The following is a 16,924-nucleotide window of genomic DNA, read 5'->3' as shown; positions in this document are numbered from 1 at the left end:
TTTTGCTTAACCTGAATTTGGCCCGATATAAATAAATAAATAACCTAGAAGTTTTCAAAATTATATATTTAAGTTAATTATATATTAAATAGTTTTCAATTAAGTCAATTATATATTAAATAATTTTAAATTATAACATTCAAGTTGAAGATTTTGAAAGCCCATTCGGGTTCCATCGCCATCCCTAAGTTCAGCAGCCTATGTTAATATTTATTAATTTTGGTACCAGCCCTTGATTATTATATCAGTCATTATTTTGGTAACCCGCAGACCAATTAGCAAATTAGCTTCCACGCATATGGGTTGCCTTCTTGTCCAAAAGAATTTTGATATGATCCTAAAATCTTCATTATCAGATAGCTGCAATGTATTCAGGAGAATTTAATAAATATTTTTAATATTGGTTTCAAGAAGACAAAAAACACACAATGGCGACTTCTTTTACAATAAATAAACAAAACATCAAACAAATTCTTGAACGTTATAACTCACAAAACTACTTGTCCTATTTTATATAGAACAAATCTTTAAAAAATCATATTGAAACAGTAAACTTCTACTTCGGGGTGCTTTCACTCCCAAATTGAAGCGTGAATGGTGCAACTCACTTGCTCATCTGCTTACTGGAAAAGCTAAAGCTTGTATGCGGCAATCGAGAAAGTGACAACTATTACTGAAGACTTCAACATAAGCTGTATTGTGCTCTCTTCAGGGTTTCTTGGCATGGATTACTTGCAATAACAGGAATGTGCCATGTGGTTCTTCTTGGAAATATAGGGGGAGAAATGGCTGGTGACAGAGGCAGAGGAGCCCGGAATGTCAGACGGAACGAGTATTTGAGTCTTGCCAGATGCTATTCTCTTACCAGCAACATTGGCATAAAATAGGCCAGAGATGGCTGGTACAAAGACATCACTCTGAGAACACATGTAGAAGTCAATAACCTTCTCGAACTCCGAGTCTTCTGATTCGAGGAATTTTGCCTTTTTGTCAGCAGGCATTATGTTTTCCTGCAAAAGTTTTCCGACGTAAAGAATGACTTAGACTAACTTACGGGAAAACAATAGAAAGGAGAAACCAATGGAAAATGCCTAACCTTAGTATAAGTTTTAGGGAATATATCCTTCAGAACATCAAGGCTTTCGTCCCATCTAGGCTGAGTGAGGTAGATTGTGGTATCCTTGTCAAATCCCATTTTCCTCAAAAATATAGCAATCTCCTGGGCACTAAAACAGCTTTTTGTTCCAGCTGAACTGCTTCCATGGCAACCTTTTTTTTCCAATATCTCAACTCTCAAGTCCACGGCAATAAATTGTCCATTAGACTTGCGACTCAAAGTTCTTAGCCTCTCAATCATGGAGTCAACCACTTCATTAACCTCTGGCTGCAACTGTAAAGTTCCAAACATCGCCAAACATGCAACTGAATCACTGGCACTTGTTTTTGTGGTCTTTCTCATATTTACTGAAGGGAAGAAAGTAGCCAGTCTTATGTTGCTATTTGTTTTAAAGACTGGTTTGATTTTCTCAGCAATGTGATCATCTGAAATTCGATTAGGGACCTTGACAACAGCAAAATCTCGAATCGATACATCATCAGGCAGACCTTTAACTACTTTAACCACCCCATCCAGGCTTTTCACAAATTTATCAACATCATATATTTCTTCAAATTTCCTGTAAATTGTCAATTTGTTAGAATGCACCCAAAAGCTCTCGGTGAAGTTAATTCACTCCCTGATCATATATTGAAAATTTCTTCAGAGTATAAATTTATGGTGCCTTGACAGTATTATTTTTGGGATAAAAAAAATAAAAAAGCTGATTCAGTTAGGCATTGCAGCAAAGCCAAAATGTGCATGCCTTATAAGGACTTACAATAAGCCATAAAGCTTTAAACATAAATACAATTAAGCAAACATGAAACTGGAAACTGTTTGACATTTACGTGTCAAAATGCAACTAATAGGTGAGGTTTAAATTTATAAGTTCATAAAACATTTCCCCAAAAATAGATGGGTGAAGTTGCCATTTCCATTATTGTTCCAGCAGCGATAGCAAAGAATCTTGCTTTACACATTTTTTCTCAAGACTTAATTCATTGAACGTGGAAAAACAAACTGTTTGAGATTGCAAACTGCAGAAACAACATAATGATACAGAAAAAAGAGGCACAAAGTAAAATGGTTATGGTGCGGTTCAAAAGAATAAAAAAGGTTTACAATTATGGTTGAATTAATAACAGGAAAAAACTTATTTGCAAAGAAAATATCAACTTCACCCACAACACCCCTTCCCCTTTTCCACATAAAAATAAAATAGAGCAAGAAAAAATAGAAAAGCTAGACTCTTCTAAAGGAATTTACCATCCAAATCATCTCAAATAAATCTAATGACATAAAAAGGGGCAGCAACTATATATGTTCCAATAATAATAATAAAAAAAAAACCCAACAGGGTGATTGTCATGAAAGTGACATGCTGCTAACCTTTCATCTCCTGGTTTGCTTCCCCTAATGTCAGGAAGTACGAGAGTTGCTCCAATATATCTTGCTACCACCACTGCATCAGCAATCTGAAAAATGCAATCACCGGCAAAGATATGTTAATGTCTGGAGGAGAGGAGCAAGAATGGAAAGCAGATGTTTCACTCATTTGAAAACAATGAAGGCAGAATCCTTCTGTGAACGAAAAGAAAGTTTAAATGGCTACTTCAGATACCTGTGAGACGTGGTACTCAGGACCATTAGTTAATGACAAAGTGACAAACCCTTTTGGCTCTACCTCATCTGTTAAATCGGTGAGAATTCATGAGAAGTGGTAGGGAAACATTATAAAAGAATGCTTAGTGCATCAGTGAGTGCATATATAAGAATAAATACCACACAAAAAGAATGCTTAGTATATCAGTGAGTGCATATATAGGAATAAATACCACACAAAACTCTAGGTAATTATCAAGATCACAAGTAAACCTACCAAAAGTTGACTCTTTCCAACATGGTTTTAGCTCTTGGCCGCTCTGAATCCATGGCCCATTTGTACTCTTTTTGGAAAATGTCACAAGACCCTGATCTGAAACCTTCTCGCTATCAAACTCGACGTCCCTAACTCCTGGAAATTTCCCCTTTCACAAAACAAAATACAAAATAATGAAAAGGAGAATCATATAGATCCACAGAAAATGATGGTTGGATGACATGTTTCTTCATAGAATGAAATTTATCAAAAGCTTCCTTGGATTCCAAAATATTAAACTCGCAAGAAAGCATGCTCCAGATGATAATGGCTCAAGTAAGAAGTGAAAATTATCAAACCCTGTAATTATGAATCTCACTTTGCTCCAGGAAAGAATCATAAAAAAGACCAGAGCTTTTGAGAGCCTAAACAACTAGAGAGCAAAAAAGTAATTCGGTTTCTTCGCTTTTTCTATATCATCAGTAGCTCAGAGGAGAAATAAACGCAGCACCTCAGCTCAAATTTTAATCCAAAAATGTAAGATAAAAGTCACTAATTAAACAAATTAATACAACAGTGACAATACCTTAAAGATCTAACACAAACTTGACAAAAGAACAAAATTGACTGAAACAAACAACCAAAGACTCATGAGAATGTGACAAAGAAAGAAAAATTAAGGTATAAGCACCATAAAGCCAAGACATTTGGGCCAAGAACATGTAGATCTTACTGCACTGAACTACAAGAACACTACTTGTCAGATGCAAAGTGGGAATTATCACAGTGAGCTTTCAAAAGGGTTTAAAGATCTAAATCCACACTAAAACCCCATCAAGAAACACAGCTTCAAATAAGAAAAAATTCGAAACTTGAATGACCAAAAGATCACCTACACACATAAAATCAAGTATTATAGAAACTTATGAAGAAGGGCTGAAAGGGACATACTTCAACAGAATCAAAATGGTCTCTCTTGATCATGTTACCAAGCATCACAAACATAGTTAGAGTCAGCACCCCAGCAACCACTTGTCTCAAATCCACACCCATTCTTGCTCTCTAACTACAGTTAATGTGAATAAAGAGAGAGGTTTTAGTTGACAACAAGTGAACAAGTTCTTTTTTTTAAGGCCCTAATTATATGGGGTTTGTGTGTTTTGTTGTGTTAAAGCATATTTGGTGCAGGTGGTGTAAATGAGTAGGTGGAGACGAAGCTGAAATGGAAAGCTAAGCAGAGAGAGACAGAGCAGATACAGCATATTCTGTCTCACTCTCGCTATACATGTCTGTCTATCTAGAGAGAGTACCACACAACACTGTAGTATACTGTGTACATACTCTCTCACCGACACTTTTGCTCAGAAGACGACGTGCTGCCTAAATTCTTTGCAAGTTAAAGATTTGATTGGTTATCAAAAGCAAGAAAAATAAAAGGAAAAAAAAGAAGATTAGCTCACCCTTTGCCCCTTCTTCAGTGGCATTTTTGCCTCGTCAGCACACAGCATTAATAATTTTTCATTTTACTATAAAGATGATCGGAGGATTAAAGACTGTGGAGGGTTTATAACAAAAAGAAAAGAAAAGACTGTGGAGGGTTTTTATAATTTATTTGTTATTAGATTTCAAATTTCAGTTTTGACTAAATTTTCATGGATGTTATATAATTTTATCACTCCTAAAATTATCTATATATTAACCATAATGATTAACCTTTTAATTTTATGCTCACGTGATGATATTTCTGGACCGATTTTTAAATATAATTATTAAATTAATTGGATTAAAAACCAATTATCTCCATCACAATTAATTAAGGAGAATTATATTTTCAATATTTCATTTGAGATTTGAATCTTCAGACATCATAATCCCAATGCTATCAATTATTTAAAACTATTTTCATGATTAATAAAATCAAGGATTTATTTGTTTGTTTGCTTTTATTCCATTAATACAATCATTATTTATTTGTTTGTTCATTGCTATAATTCCTATGCCCAACAGATTTTAGGAAATGAATTCTTATTTTAACTAAAATAAAATGAAAAGAATTAGGGAGGCAGGGAAGGGAACTTTGCAGTATTAATTAAAGTTACCTGTGCCATTTGTAAATTAATTGGTTAAGTTATGTTGAGTATTTTATTATAAAGGATAAATCTTAATTAGGTGCGGAAAGAACAGGACTGTTCAACCTCCTCCATGTCTTGTTGGTCAATTAATGGTGTTCTACAATCATACAATTGATGTTTTTGCTATTTATGGGTAAAGTTATTAAACCGAATAAATTTAAAATAATTAGGTGAATTAACTGAATAAGTTTAAAATAATGCTGTTTTTTTTAAAAAAATGATTTTTTATAAATAATAAAATTTTAATTAAGTTAATTATATTATGAACAGATCAATTTTCATTTCATTTCATTTAATTTTAATAATTATGAAAAATCAGTTTTATTTTTTCACCGGATTAATGCATATTATTAGCACAAATGAGGGAATTTTAAAAAAATACATATAAAATAAAAAAAAAGAGAAAAAAACCAATAAAAAACCCCCAAAAGACCTGACACAAGAAACCCAAACACTTAGATCTCACGTAGACGTAATGGCCCAAGCTAGTGTTTTTTTCTCTCTCTCCCCTGAAAACAAATATCGTGTTTTCAGGTCTCAAACCCGCAACCTTATCTTCATAATTCAGCAACAACACAATTTTTTTTAATAAAACAATTAAAATAATATATTAACCTGATTAATTATTTATATAAATAATTAAACTGACTCTATATTTTTTAAAATGAAAAAAAAATAGCTTGTTTATCATTAAACTCATTACAACAATTCAAATTTAAAAATTCTCAATTAAATTTGTTATTTAACCTAAGTTTTAAATTAACTGGCACAGAGTCATAACCATATTAATTAAATAAATAAAAACAAAAATCAAAGAAAAAAAAAAACTAAAATGTGTCAACCCATCAAACTAGAAATCAATAATAAAATCCGTAAAATAGTATTTTATTTTAATGTTAGTATGTTTAAGCAAATTAAAATGTTATCCTTAATCTGCTCAATTAGAAATCGAGTTTTTCAAATCGAGAGATAACTCAACTGGTCAGATTTTTATTTTAATGTTAGTATGTTTAAGCAAATTAAAATGTTATCCTTAATCTGCTCAATTAGAAATCGAGTTTTTCAAATCGAGAGATAACTCAACTGGTCAGATTTTTATTTTAATGTTAGTATGTTTAAGCAAATTAAAATGTTATCCTTAATCTGCTCAATTAGAAATCGAGTTTTTCAAATCGAGAGATAACTCAACTGGTCAGATTTTAGGTTGGCTCCTAAATGGTCATGAGTTTAAGTTCCCTTAGAGCCACTAGAGGCTTACATGGTCATAAAATTTAGGATCAGTATTATTAGTCGAGATACACGCAAATTGATCCAAATACTCATATTAATTAAAAAAAAAATCAATTTTTCCAGTGAAACTTCCAGGCACAATATGTTCCTTTTCCGGCAATCAAAGCATCAAAATGAGATCGCAATAGCCGGGAACAAGCTGACTTGTATTTTTATATTTCATACTATTGACTATCCTTGGACATGAAACACAATTGACTACTGAACTCTGAGATCAAAATCCATCCCCTCATTCACCTACATACTGTAACACACACAACACATGCACGAAGAACAAGTTTTCCAACATTCAAACTAGAGAAGATAAGAGTGAAAAATTACTAGTCCAGTTAATTCAATTTGCAATTCTTACTGCCCTGCAATATCCCGGAAGTACTCATGACGAAGCGCAGCAGCAGCGGTTATTCTTCTTTCAGGATCCAAGCATAGCATTTTCTGCAGCATGATAGAATACAAATAATAAATAGTAAAAAAAAATGACGACGTCCCTGTTCCTCTGTTTGCAATTCATTATTGTACAATAAAAAATAAAAAATAAATTGAAGATGTTCATGATAGAATACCAGCACTATTTGGTCAAAAGAGAACAAAGAAGCTAATCTAGGTCATTAGGGCTTGAACCGTAAATACCTTCCAGGTGTGGTTGGGGAGCTAAGCAAATGAGAATCATACTTACCGAAAGAAGGTCGATTCCAGTTGATCCAAGTGTTGGAACAACAACTCTCAGTTCCTGTAACAAAAGAGAAGAAATAAAATTCTTAATTACAGACTCTCTCTTGAGAATGTTGAGATTTGGAGTTGGTGATAATGAACGATATTTCAGTAAGGAAGCCAATTAATTACCGGAGGCTGATGCTCTGGGAAGTTAGACAGACAATCAGGAAAAGTGATTCCAATAAACGAATCCTGCTCTGGAGTACCCAGTATACTTGACATAAACAATAACAAGTTAATGTAAAATAGTATGCATGTAAAGCAGCTGGGAGACAAGTTTACATTTAGCTTTTGCTTTACTCATTTTGCAGGTTTAGGTTAAAATAAGAAACAATTTTTCATATTCGCATTAACAAGTATTAGATGGAAAGTTTTCCTTGTAGAAACTATCCGAGCATGAAGACATCTTAGTAAATTTAGTTTAAGCCAAGCTTCAGCTGTCATTTTAAGTCTCATGTTGCCAAGATGCAGAAAAACAAGACACCCTCATTGCCATTTACAACACTTTAATTTCCGCCCACAAATTAATAGTGATTTCATTGTCTGGGAATAGATTCAAAATGGGATTAAATGAAAATAGAAATAAACATGGCTCGCAGATGAAATATGTTTAATTTTAGAAAAAAGAAGAGCGACTCAGCGCAGCAAGGCTATATAAACCTGAAAATTAAGCTCAATTGCTCCTTCTTAAAATCTCTATCAGGGTCCCTCTTCAAATTCACGGTATCAAACAATCGCTCCTGATTCACCATCTCAGCAAATATGCATCCTACCGACCACATATCAGCAGCAACATAATGTTCTGTTGATCCCAGCAATACTTCTGGTGCTCTGTACGCAAGCGTTATGCACTGTAGAGGATAAGAATGACAGTTAGCCCAGATATGCAAATACAAAGAAAATGAAGTTTCCCAGTCATTAGAATTGTGGGTTTGTGATGTGTTCATGTATTAGCAATATTGAGCATGCTCCTGGTATTTCCAACTTCATGGTTTTTCCTTGAAGCAGGAGGGAAACCTAAGAAAAAATCACAGGAGTTTTTCAATGAAGCGCAGTTCTTTAATTGAAGTTTGGATGCTCATGCAAGGACATGTGTAACTATTCCAGATTCAATAAATCAGAATAATGGTATTTAATGTTGTGCAAATATATGCCCTAATCTTTTCCAAAAAAAATATATACCCTAATTGTTAAAAATACCTGAGGCGTGCATTTTTTTTGTGGAATGCTGAATGCTTTAGCCAATCCGAAATCAGCAACTTTCAGTGTGTAATTTTTCTGATTTACTAGCAAATTTGCTGGTTTCAAATCTCGATGGAAAACCCTTCGAGAATGACAATGATCAACAGCAGAGAGAATTTGACCAAGGAGTCTCTGAAAATGAAGTAAACAAACACACAAGTATTACATATTTGGCAAAAGAATCTCCACCAACCTCATTCTTCAACAGAGAATGCTAAGCCACAGAAAGCAGCTGAAAAACAAAACCGAAGAAGAGGTAAATGATAGAGCTTTGCAAATTCTATTCGATAATTCAAAATCCAGGAACAACAAATTCCTGACTTGCCCACGCATCAACATACAAAGATAGACAGTGAACATACTACAGAACCATATAGTTAACCAAATCTTTTTCCATGTGAAACTGTGGGTACTGTAGCATGTAGGGGAGGGACTTAACTTACTTTGATTAGATTTGAGTCACTGAAACGATCTGGGTGTGCTTTCATAAATTCGAGCAAATCTCCATCCATAAATTCAAAAACTAGAGTCAATCTCTTGCCATCTTGGTGCACCACATCCAACAACCTGTCCCTCCCAAAAAATCATTCAAGAATAGCATCAATTCAAAGCTCAAGGACAAATTGAAAATTGAGCGCGGATTTTTAAACAACAACAATAATACCATGAAGGAAAGAAAGTCATATAATAATAATAATAATTCACATTTATACTTAATAATGTTTTCATGGTCCATCTCCTTCAGGACGGACATCTCTCTGAGTGACACAGCCGGTACACCTCCATCATTACCATCACCTTCAAGCTCTGTAAGCTTCAAAGCTACAACGCAGTTGATTTTGGTGTCGATAGCCTGGTACACCTTACCAAAAGCTCCTGCACCAATCCACCTGCAATGCTGATACTGGCAGTCACATACGCACAGATTATAGCCAGGCCAGGGCAGCGCATGAACAGTACTCAGAAAACAACAAAGAGAATGATAAGAACACAGGTAAGAAAACCTCTTACAAATTTTTCACATACCCGTGGCTGATCCATCCACAACAAGTTTCAAAACCAAAATAATTTGTTTTCAAATATACGAGTTCCTCGGAGATTTTTTTCTTAAAAACACTTACGCTCGTCTTAGTATAATTTTTTTTTTCAGTGAAAAAAATTAGCCCAGCCGGCCGGGGCACCAATCCAATGAAGAACCTAAAAGCCGAAGCCCCCAAGGCCTCCAGCATTGTATGTTAATTAGAGCATGCTTGTTTTTTTTTTTTTAAAAAAAAAAAAATGTTTGAGAAAAAAATGAATTGTTTTTGTTTTAAAATATATATTTTTAATTGTTTTAATGTCCCCATCATATCCTTATAATTTTCATGGTTTTATTATAAAAACAAACAAGTAATTACTTTAATTACCCCGTTTGAGGGTTTCCAATTTTTTATTTTTTATTTTAACTTCTGTATGTATCAATTACCTGTCTCTACTTGATTTGTTAATCTTGTAGAGCTTCTTCTACATTAGTTGGGTTTCTCATATAGGTTTGCACTAGATTATTGCCCGCCTTAAGCTACGGATTACATCAAGTTTTTTTTTTAGATGTAAGAAAAATATTTAGGTGTATGGGATTTTTTTTTCACTGATTATTTGATTTGATATTATTGACTTGATAGATTAAAAAAATAATTTAAATAATCAATAAAAATATAGTTTGATAAAAAAAATTAAGATAATATTTTTTTAAAATATTAAAATAATAACATATTAAATCTATCTAAATCAACTCGAGTTAACTTATTAAATTTACTATTCAGATCATGAGATCTTAATAACTTCTATAGAAAAAAAATATTTTTTTATTAAATTCGGTTCTCAATCAACCTAATACTAAATGATGAAATAAAAAAAAATAACTAAAACTTGTTAAATCTGGTTCATGAGACCAAGAAAATCTATAAAAAAAAAAATCAAAATAAATTATGAATCTTAATTTCCAATCAATCCAATGTTGAAGGATGAAATTAAAAAAAGGATAAAAAACCAACAACGTCAACTGACCAAACCCACGACTTAGGTCATGAGATAAGGGATAACTTTATAGAGCGCAAACCAAAATAAATTACAAAACTTAATTTCCAACCAGCTTAATATTGAAGAATAAAATTAAAAGATATTCAGCTAAAAAAAGGAACTAGAGTCAATTGGCTTAACTCTCGGGTTATAAGACCATGATAATCATATAGAAAACAAATTAAAAAAAATATAAAGTTCAATTCTCATTCAACCAAATGCTTAAGGATTAAATTGAAAAAAAAAACCCGAGTCAATCCAGGTTAACCTACCAAACCCGAGTCAAGAGACCAAGATAAATCCATAAAAAAGAAAATAAAAGAAATTATAAAGTTCAATTCTCAATTAACTTAATGTTGAAGGATGAAATTAGAAAAAAATATTCAATTAAAAAATAACAAAAAAAACTCAAGTCAACATGATTAACTCACAAAAATCACGACTTGAGTCATGAGACTAGGATAACTACACAGAAAGTATATGTATAAAAAAACAATTATGAAATCTAACTCCCAATTAATCCAATATTAAAAAATAAAGTTGAAAAAAAAATCATTAAAAAAATTACCCGCGTCACTCATAATCTGAATCATAAAACTGGAATAACTAAAAAAAACAAAGACAAAACAAATTATTAAATCTAATACCACCACAAAACCTGAACAATTCATTACCACCGCAAGATACCCAGCATCAATAACCCACACAACCTGTTCACTAACCCTGAATTCTAGCCAGAATACAACTGATTGCATTTCCCCAATGTTCCAACACCAAACCAACTCTGCTGCAAAGCTCCTAACGTGTGTTGCACCACATCCTTCAGTCACAGCCCCACATCCTTCAAGCAATCATAAAAAATAGAAGGAGATAGTTCTGGCAGGGGAGATTTTGCCACACCTAAGAACTGTTCCAAATGCAATCCAATGTTTGAAAATGAATCCCAAACAATATGAATGTAGCTTTGAATGCTCCAAAAGACAAAAATACCTGGTCTCGCCGGTATTTTTCTCTTATTTCAAGCGTTCTGTGTCTTTTACCCGAACGCAACTCATATAAAATGTTCACACATTCCTTCATATCACTTGCCATATAACGAAATCGTTGCTCCGACGTAGAACTCTGTGCAGAAATCTGTTAGAACGCACTCACATGGAATATTACCACAAAATAATATTATAGAGAAATAGACTCTTACCCACGGTTGCGAGTTTGGCTGAATTAAAAATTTGATGAGAAAGATAATAGATGAAGCCAGTAAAGAAGGTTTGAACTTGCAACATTCATGTTCCACTAAACTCAGATCAGCTATATAGGATGCCATGTGCTCAAGCTGGAGGTTCTTTTCCTATGAGAGGTAAACAAGATAGAAGTAATTAAGCCAACAAATAAACTCTCCAATACAAAAACATATTCACTATGAAGACATGGATCTCTCACTTCATAATCTTTTTGGACTTTATCCAAGAATATCCTGCAAACCAATAAATCAAAATATATATATACAATATTAGACCAATCAATTAGTATGATTCTGTGTTATAAATGCGATTATAAATGACCGTATTCATAGTGCTCTTACCTCAAGAATGTCTTCACGGTAGGATAGCCCAGTTTATATCTCAAGCAACCTAGTATCTCAGTCTCCATGTTCAATATCTACATAAATTTTATGAACCATCATGAATAAAGAAAAATGAATGAAACGCTCATTGAAATAAGCATGTGTTATGAGGTGCATATGGAGTTTTTTTGAAGACAAGATCCTTGTGGGTGGGTACTTAGGTTGCAGCATACAAGCCTAGAGGTGGAAGCTTCCGAGTCTTAATTCTGTGTCTTGGAGCTGGAGAAAAATTCTTGAAGAAGGGGATATTTTGGACAAACAGAACATACAATAAGTAACGGGAATGCTACTCTTCTTTGGCGAGACTCGTCATGCTTACCAGCTTCTAGTCAAGAAACATGGTATGAGCACAATGCAGCATTCTGGTATCCTTTTAACACAAAAGTCTTTTGATATTATAAAGAAGAATAAATAGTATTGGACTAGTGAAAGGTTAGCTGCATTGGTTGACATCCAGGGAACTATTTGTGATGTATTTTTTTCCACAAATTTGATGATTAAAGATGGTTTCTTTTGAAAGTCGAGTGCTGATGGTGTTTATTCTGCTAGACGTGCATGGAACTTTATCAGATTAAAGGGGAGCAGAATTTATTAGCACAAGTTGGTTTCTGGCAGCCTGCCCATCCAAAGACGCAGCTTTGTAACCCTGCTTTTAGTGCTAAACATGTGAACAAACCAGTAAAGAAAGGAAAATTCTCTCAAAGGAGGAAATGATGCTACCAGTTTTTCATTTTTGCTCTCTGAAATTTTTTTTTCTTGATTGCTCGAAGGGATTCATTAATGAGCAACAAGGAAGCAAAGAATAAGTTCCTAGACAGTGGAACGACAAAGATGAACAAACAAACAAACAGGGAGCACAAGGGCCACCAAAAGAAAAGGAAAGAAAAACAAGAGTAGCAGAGACAGTACTCAACAACTAGACCAGCAGCAAGAAAGTGGCACCAAAAGGGCAGAAGCCAAACTCCAAGGCAGCAAAAATAGAAGCTCTCCGAAACATCTGAATTCTCAAGCAGCAAACCACAACAAAACTGAAAGCTCATACAAAGAAGAAACTGAGGAAGCAGCATACCAGACACAGAAACTCAAGCAACAAAACAAGCGACCCAAGAAGAGAGGAAATGCAAAGGCATTGGACTATTACGGCATGCCACTAACAATATAAAGATAATTAACAGACAAAAACACAGCAGCACCTATCATGAAAAAAAGAACGCATAAGAAGGAGCTTAGACGTAAAAAGAAGAGACATCAGCAACCAGCAGCAGAAGAAAAGAGATTGCATGGTACCTTCCCTTTATGTGTCATCATGAAATGGATCGTGTCGACTTAATAACAAGTTTCAAAATAGCACCCAATTTTTCCAACTCGGAGGCAGATACTCGTAATGCAAATTTTCTGTATGGCTTATGATGAAAGCTTTCTAGCTTCTTTGTACAAGCTTTGTAGTATGATTTTCCTACTCCTACTTGAGATTTATTTGATCCACACCACCGTGTATCAAAATTGAAAATAAAATCAATAAGAAAAAAATCAAGATATATAAGAAACAACAAAGAAATACCTGTCCGTCTGCAATCGGAGAATCCATAAATTGCACAAAATAAAAAGATTGTTTCATCCCGGCCCTTTCTTCGTATTTTCTGTTCATCAAATTAATATCAAGCAGTAGCAAATCACAAAAGCATTTAAAGTAGATAATCAGCAAATTCATATTAATCTTACCCGGCAATGTATAGTGAGGAAACACCAATTAACTCCAATTTATCTGTATCAACAACAGGATTCAAAGAGTTGTATCTATCGTAGTATGAAAATGCTGTGTGTAGAGTATCCTGGTCAAGACCAAGACGGCATGAAAGAAGAGCCAAAACATCCACTATCTTTGCCCTATAGATCGATAGGGTATCATCTATGCCCATCCGTTGCTCGAAATTCATCTTCTTTAACAACAATTCTTCCTACAATTTCAGATGATTCAATTACTATAAACGCACAATTATATTTATGGCGGAAAAAAAAACATCGCATACCTCCATTCCATAGAGATATTCGATAACCCTGTTGTCAATCTCCTCTGGTGCGGTCAGTTCTTCATTTTTCTGCACCTTGGAAGGCCGCTCCTCTTCCATCGCGGACAACGGCTCTCTCTTCTTCGAGCTCTCTTGCTCGTCCATGTTTCTGTTAAAAATTCCCCACCTATATCAACTTTTTTCTTTCTTCAAATGTGTGTGTATGTGTCTACAAACACACTAGATGTATTGCCCGCGCGCTGCAGCGGGCTTGCATAGCAAATGTCTTTTGATAATGTTCTAATCGCGCAGGAACTGAAAAAGAGTAGGAATTTTTTAAAGCTTGCTATAAGGCCAAGGGTGCATTAAAAGGAAAGTAATACAGAGGTAAAGCAACAGTCAATAGAAGACGAAAAGGAGTTGTTCATGCATATGAGAAGCCCACATGAAAGCTGAATCGTAGATCCAAAAAGTTGCATCAACGTAACATAGATATCGTTCCATCTATCCACAACAAAAAAGCATCGAATAAATAAAAAAGAGTAGGATATGGTAGCGTGTCGCAAGATAGACAAGCATGACGTGCGACTGGGTGAAGCAATGCAAGGCAAGCACTACAAATAAACAACCAACGCAGGTGCTGTGTTGACAAAAAATCATAGATGTGTCTATATATATAGCTAGGTGTCCTGCAAACGCAAGATGAATAAGCATAGAAAAGAAGTAACATAAAGGAAATCGATTGCAAAGAGAAGCCCGGGCTGCTGTTAATTTCTTGACAGATCTAAAGAGAACAATAGCTAAATATATGATCTAATTAACAAACTAAAATGTCCATGTTATGTGAAAGGGGTTGCTGAAGTGGAGTGGCAACATAGTATGAAAGAAATGGACCCGGCAATAAGATGTTTCCAGCAAAAGTTGTTGGAGCCATGCCTGTAAAAGACTGGGAAAGTCAATGAACTCAGAAAAACGTGATAGAATCCTAGGAGAAGCTGGTCATGATTAACAACACAAAAACAACAGTAAGCAGAATAAAAAAAATTCTAATTCGATAAATGCAGCCCATGCACAAAATTAAGAAAAGAAAATCTAAAGGTACAAATCCAATGCAAAACTGGGATAGAACTCCAACTTGTCGTGTGATTTTTTAGCATGTCTCTATGCCATATTAATTTTTTTTTTTGGAACAGAGAGAGTCATCTCAAGTTGTCAACCAGAACAAATAATGTCTATTGAAATTTATCCTACACAGATTTCACACTGAAGAGTATTGTATGTTGGCTTGCTGTTGTCTGCCACAACTTATATTTCACACTCCCTTCCTGACATCTCCCTCTCTTTTTTGAAACTAATATATATAGCAAAAGGAGTTAAAAGGACGTCTTGCTGAAATAACTTATAAGTACGCCAAATTTTTAAGTTGGAGCCATAAGCATTTTGTATGGGGTATAATTCGATTTATCATGCAAGGGGACCTCCTACCAAATTAACAGCTAATTGTAGTTTATGCATGCAAGACAACCTTTCATCATTGAAAAAAAAAAAAAAAAACAACAGGCAGACCAAATCTATAATTGGAAGGGGCTAAGTGCGAAATATGGACCTTAAAAATCTAGACACAATTGAAAAGTGCAAATTCATCCGAGGGGATACCATAGCTCTCGTAACCATAGGATCCGGCCCTCAACCTTGTCTCAGACAACAACAGGACAGCTGGTCAGAACAAACTGATCCTCAAAAGATCACAAAACACCCAGAAAACAACACCGCTGTATTCAACAACATGGATCAACCAGCCCCTCACCCAGGATCACAAATGAGAGGCGACAGCAAGAAGGGAAAAACATACAATGAGCTAGGAAAAACAAACAACAGACCCTGCAAATTCGACTTGTGTCACTGCAACTCCCTGAACACTGAGACACTCCTCATTGGATTCAATGCAAACTGTGTTGACAACAACAGTGGGAAACCATTGCTGTAACATCATTTTAATTAGAGCACGGCCCCTACCATCCTCATTAAATGACCATTGCAATGATCTCAAAACAGCATACTATTGTGCTTAAACTGTAACTCCTAGAAAAGGTATGAAATGGAAACATAAAAAGGAAAAGGTATTGAGTGGCACAGAGAGAAAAGAAAAGCACAACAACAGCCAAGCAAGCAATAGAAAACTGCCAAAAAAAAAAAAAAAAAACCTTTGAAGCCGAAGCAACTCACAACACACAATAGAGACTGATGACCTCCCTGCAAACCCAACCAGGACGCAGCAAAGCAAAGACTGAGAAGACCTGCAGGGAGCAAAAAGAAGCATCAGAATAAGAATGATCAGAAACCAAAGGAGAAAGAGGAAACAAAATAGAGCAAGAAAGCTAAAATGAGAGGGCAACAATAAGAGTCCAAGCAGCAAGAAAAACACAGACACAAAAAAAAAAACCCTGTTATATTCGCTCTCAAATTCTGCTGTCACACCAAATTTGTTTTCTGATAAATCAATCTTGTTTGTTTTATGTTAGTACTCTCTCTCTCTCTCTCTTCACGTTTTCTTGTCCGGCTTCGAATATTCTGTATCAAATTCCCTACCTATATCAGCCTTCTTCGTTCTTCAAATACTATGAAAACACAACCACATTAAATAAATAATTTTTTTATACCTTTTTATATGATGAATTCACTAAATTTTAATTTGAAACCTAAGTTTATTATTTTATGTATTGTATGTTATATGATATGAGAAAAAGAAGAAGAAGAAGAAGAAGAAGAAGAAATGACAAGTTAAGTTATGTATCTTAATTAATGGAGAAAAGAAAATGAAATAAGTACGTGCAAAACAAAACAAGGATTTTAAAAGGATGTAGCGCAGCTTGGTAGTATGTTTTTTTTTGGTACAAA

General features: G+C 34.4%; 3 protein-coding genes across 6 annotated transcripts; all 3 read right to left on the bottom strand.

The window, feature by feature from the left end:
* Positions 1 to 370: 370 nt before the first annotated feature.
* LOC133704287 (protein MANNAN SYNTHESIS-RELATED 2-like) lies at positions 371 to 4,306 on the bottom strand. Its single transcript, XM_062129080.1, has 6 exons — positions 3,909 to 4,306; positions 2,979 to 3,126; positions 2,721 to 2,788; positions 2,489 to 2,574; positions 1,097 to 1,676; positions 371 to 1,010 (listed from the first exon to the last, which is right to left on the bottom strand). Exons 1-6 carry the CDS (start codon positions 4,008 to 4,010, stop codon positions 729 to 731), a joined length of 1,266 nt encoding a protein of 421 aa, XP_061985064.1. The 5' UTR covers positions 4,011 to 4,306; the 3' UTR covers positions 371 to 728.
* A 2,198-nt stretch (positions 4,307 to 6,504) lies between these two features.
* Positions 6,505 to 9,580, bottom strand: LOC133706061 (cell division control protein 2 homolog B-like). Of its 2 annotated transcripts, none has more exons than XM_062131578.1 (8): positions 9,347 to 9,580; positions 9,049 to 9,239; positions 8,779 to 8,902; positions 8,294 to 8,467; positions 7,754 to 7,944; positions 7,223 to 7,307; positions 7,056 to 7,109; positions 6,505 to 6,814 (listed from the first exon to the last, which is right to left on the bottom strand). In XM_062131578.1, exons 1-8 carry the CDS (start codon positions 9,374 to 9,376, stop codon positions 6,728 to 6,730), a joined length of 936 nt encoding a protein of 311 aa, XP_061987562.1. In that variant the 5' UTR covers positions 9,377 to 9,580; the 3' UTR covers positions 6,505 to 6,727. The 2 variants fall into 2 exon arrangements, with proteins under 2 accessions (XP_061987562.1, XP_061987563.1); XM_062131579.1 differs by having other exon boundaries at positions 9,362 to 9,580.
* A 1,309-nt stretch (positions 9,581 to 10,889) lies between these two features.
* Positions 10,890 to 16,437, bottom strand: LOC133704862 (G2/mitotic-specific cyclin C13-1-like). 3 transcript variants are annotated; one of them, XM_062129883.1, is made up of 9 exons: positions 16,231 to 16,437; positions 14,048 to 14,195; positions 13,740 to 13,975; positions 13,579 to 13,657; positions 11,976 to 12,052; positions 11,834 to 11,867; positions 11,592 to 11,741; positions 11,384 to 11,515; positions 10,890 to 11,300 (listed from the first exon to the last, which is right to left on the bottom strand). In XM_062129883.1, the coding sequence occupies exons 1-9, from the start codon at positions 16,344 to 16,346 to the stop codon at positions 11,220 to 11,222; spliced, it is 1,053 nt and encodes a 350-aa protein (XP_061985867.1). In that variant the 5' UTR covers positions 16,347 to 16,437; the 3' UTR covers positions 10,890 to 11,219. The 3 variants fall into 3 exon arrangements, with proteins under 3 accessions (XP_061985867.1, XP_061985868.1, XP_061985869.1); XM_062129884.1 differs by having other exon boundaries at positions 14,048 to 14,341; positions 16,253 to 16,393; XM_062129885.1 differs by having other exon boundaries at positions 16,253 to 16,349.
* Between the last annotated feature and the right edge of the window lie 487 nt (positions 16,438 to 16,924).

The sequence above is a fragment of the Populus nigra genome, chromosome 10 (genome assembly GCF_951802175.1).
Source record: "Populus nigra chromosome 10, ddPopNigr1.1, whole genome shotgun sequence".
NCBI classification, from domain to species: domain Eukaryota; kingdom Viridiplantae; phylum Streptophyta; class Magnoliopsida; order Malpighiales; family Salicaceae; genus Populus; species Populus nigra.
Note: the sequence above shows the minus strand (reverse complement) of the source record. Positions and strands in the feature narration are given on the sequence as shown.

Excerpts from the sequence above, each read along its gene's own strand:
- LOC133704287 (XM_062129080.1), bottom strand. The coding sequence starts at position 4,010 with ATGGGTGTGGATTTGAGACAAGTGGTTGCTGGGGTGCTGACTCTAACT. Across the intron at positions 2,575-2,720 it reads CTGAGTACCACGTCTCACAG|ATTGCTGATGCAGTGGTGGT; the intron begins GTATCTGAAGTA and ends TGCATTTTTCAG. Across the intron at positions 1,677-2,488 it reads AGCAAACCAGGAGATGAAAG|GAAATTTGAAGAAATATATG; the intron begins GTTAGCAGCATG and ends GACAATTTACAG.
- LOC133706061 (XM_062131578.1), bottom strand. The coding sequence starts at position 9,376 with ATGGATCAGCCACGGGTATGTGAAAAATTT. Across the intron at positions 9,240-9,346 it reads CACGGGTATGTGAAAAATTT|TATCAGCATTGCAGGTGGAT; the intron begins GTAAGAGGTTTT and ends TGTGACTGCCAG. Across the intron at positions 6,815-7,055 it reads CTGGAATCGACCTTCTTTCG|AAAATGCTATGCTTGGATCC; the intron begins GTAAGTATGATT and ends ATCATGCTGCAG.
- LOC133704862 (XM_062129883.1), bottom strand. The coding sequence starts at position 16,346 with ATGCTTCTTTTTGCTCCCTGCAGGTCTTCTCAGTCTTTGCTTTGCTGC. Across the intron at positions 11,868-11,975 it reads ACCGTGAAGACATTCTTGAG|GATATTCTTGGATAAAGTCC; the intron begins GTAAGAGCACTA and ends ATTGGTTTGCAG. Across the intron at positions 11,516-11,591 it reads AGCCAAACTCGCAACCGTGG|AGTTCTACGTCGGAGCAACG; the intron begins GTAAGAGTCTAT and ends ATTTCTGCACAG.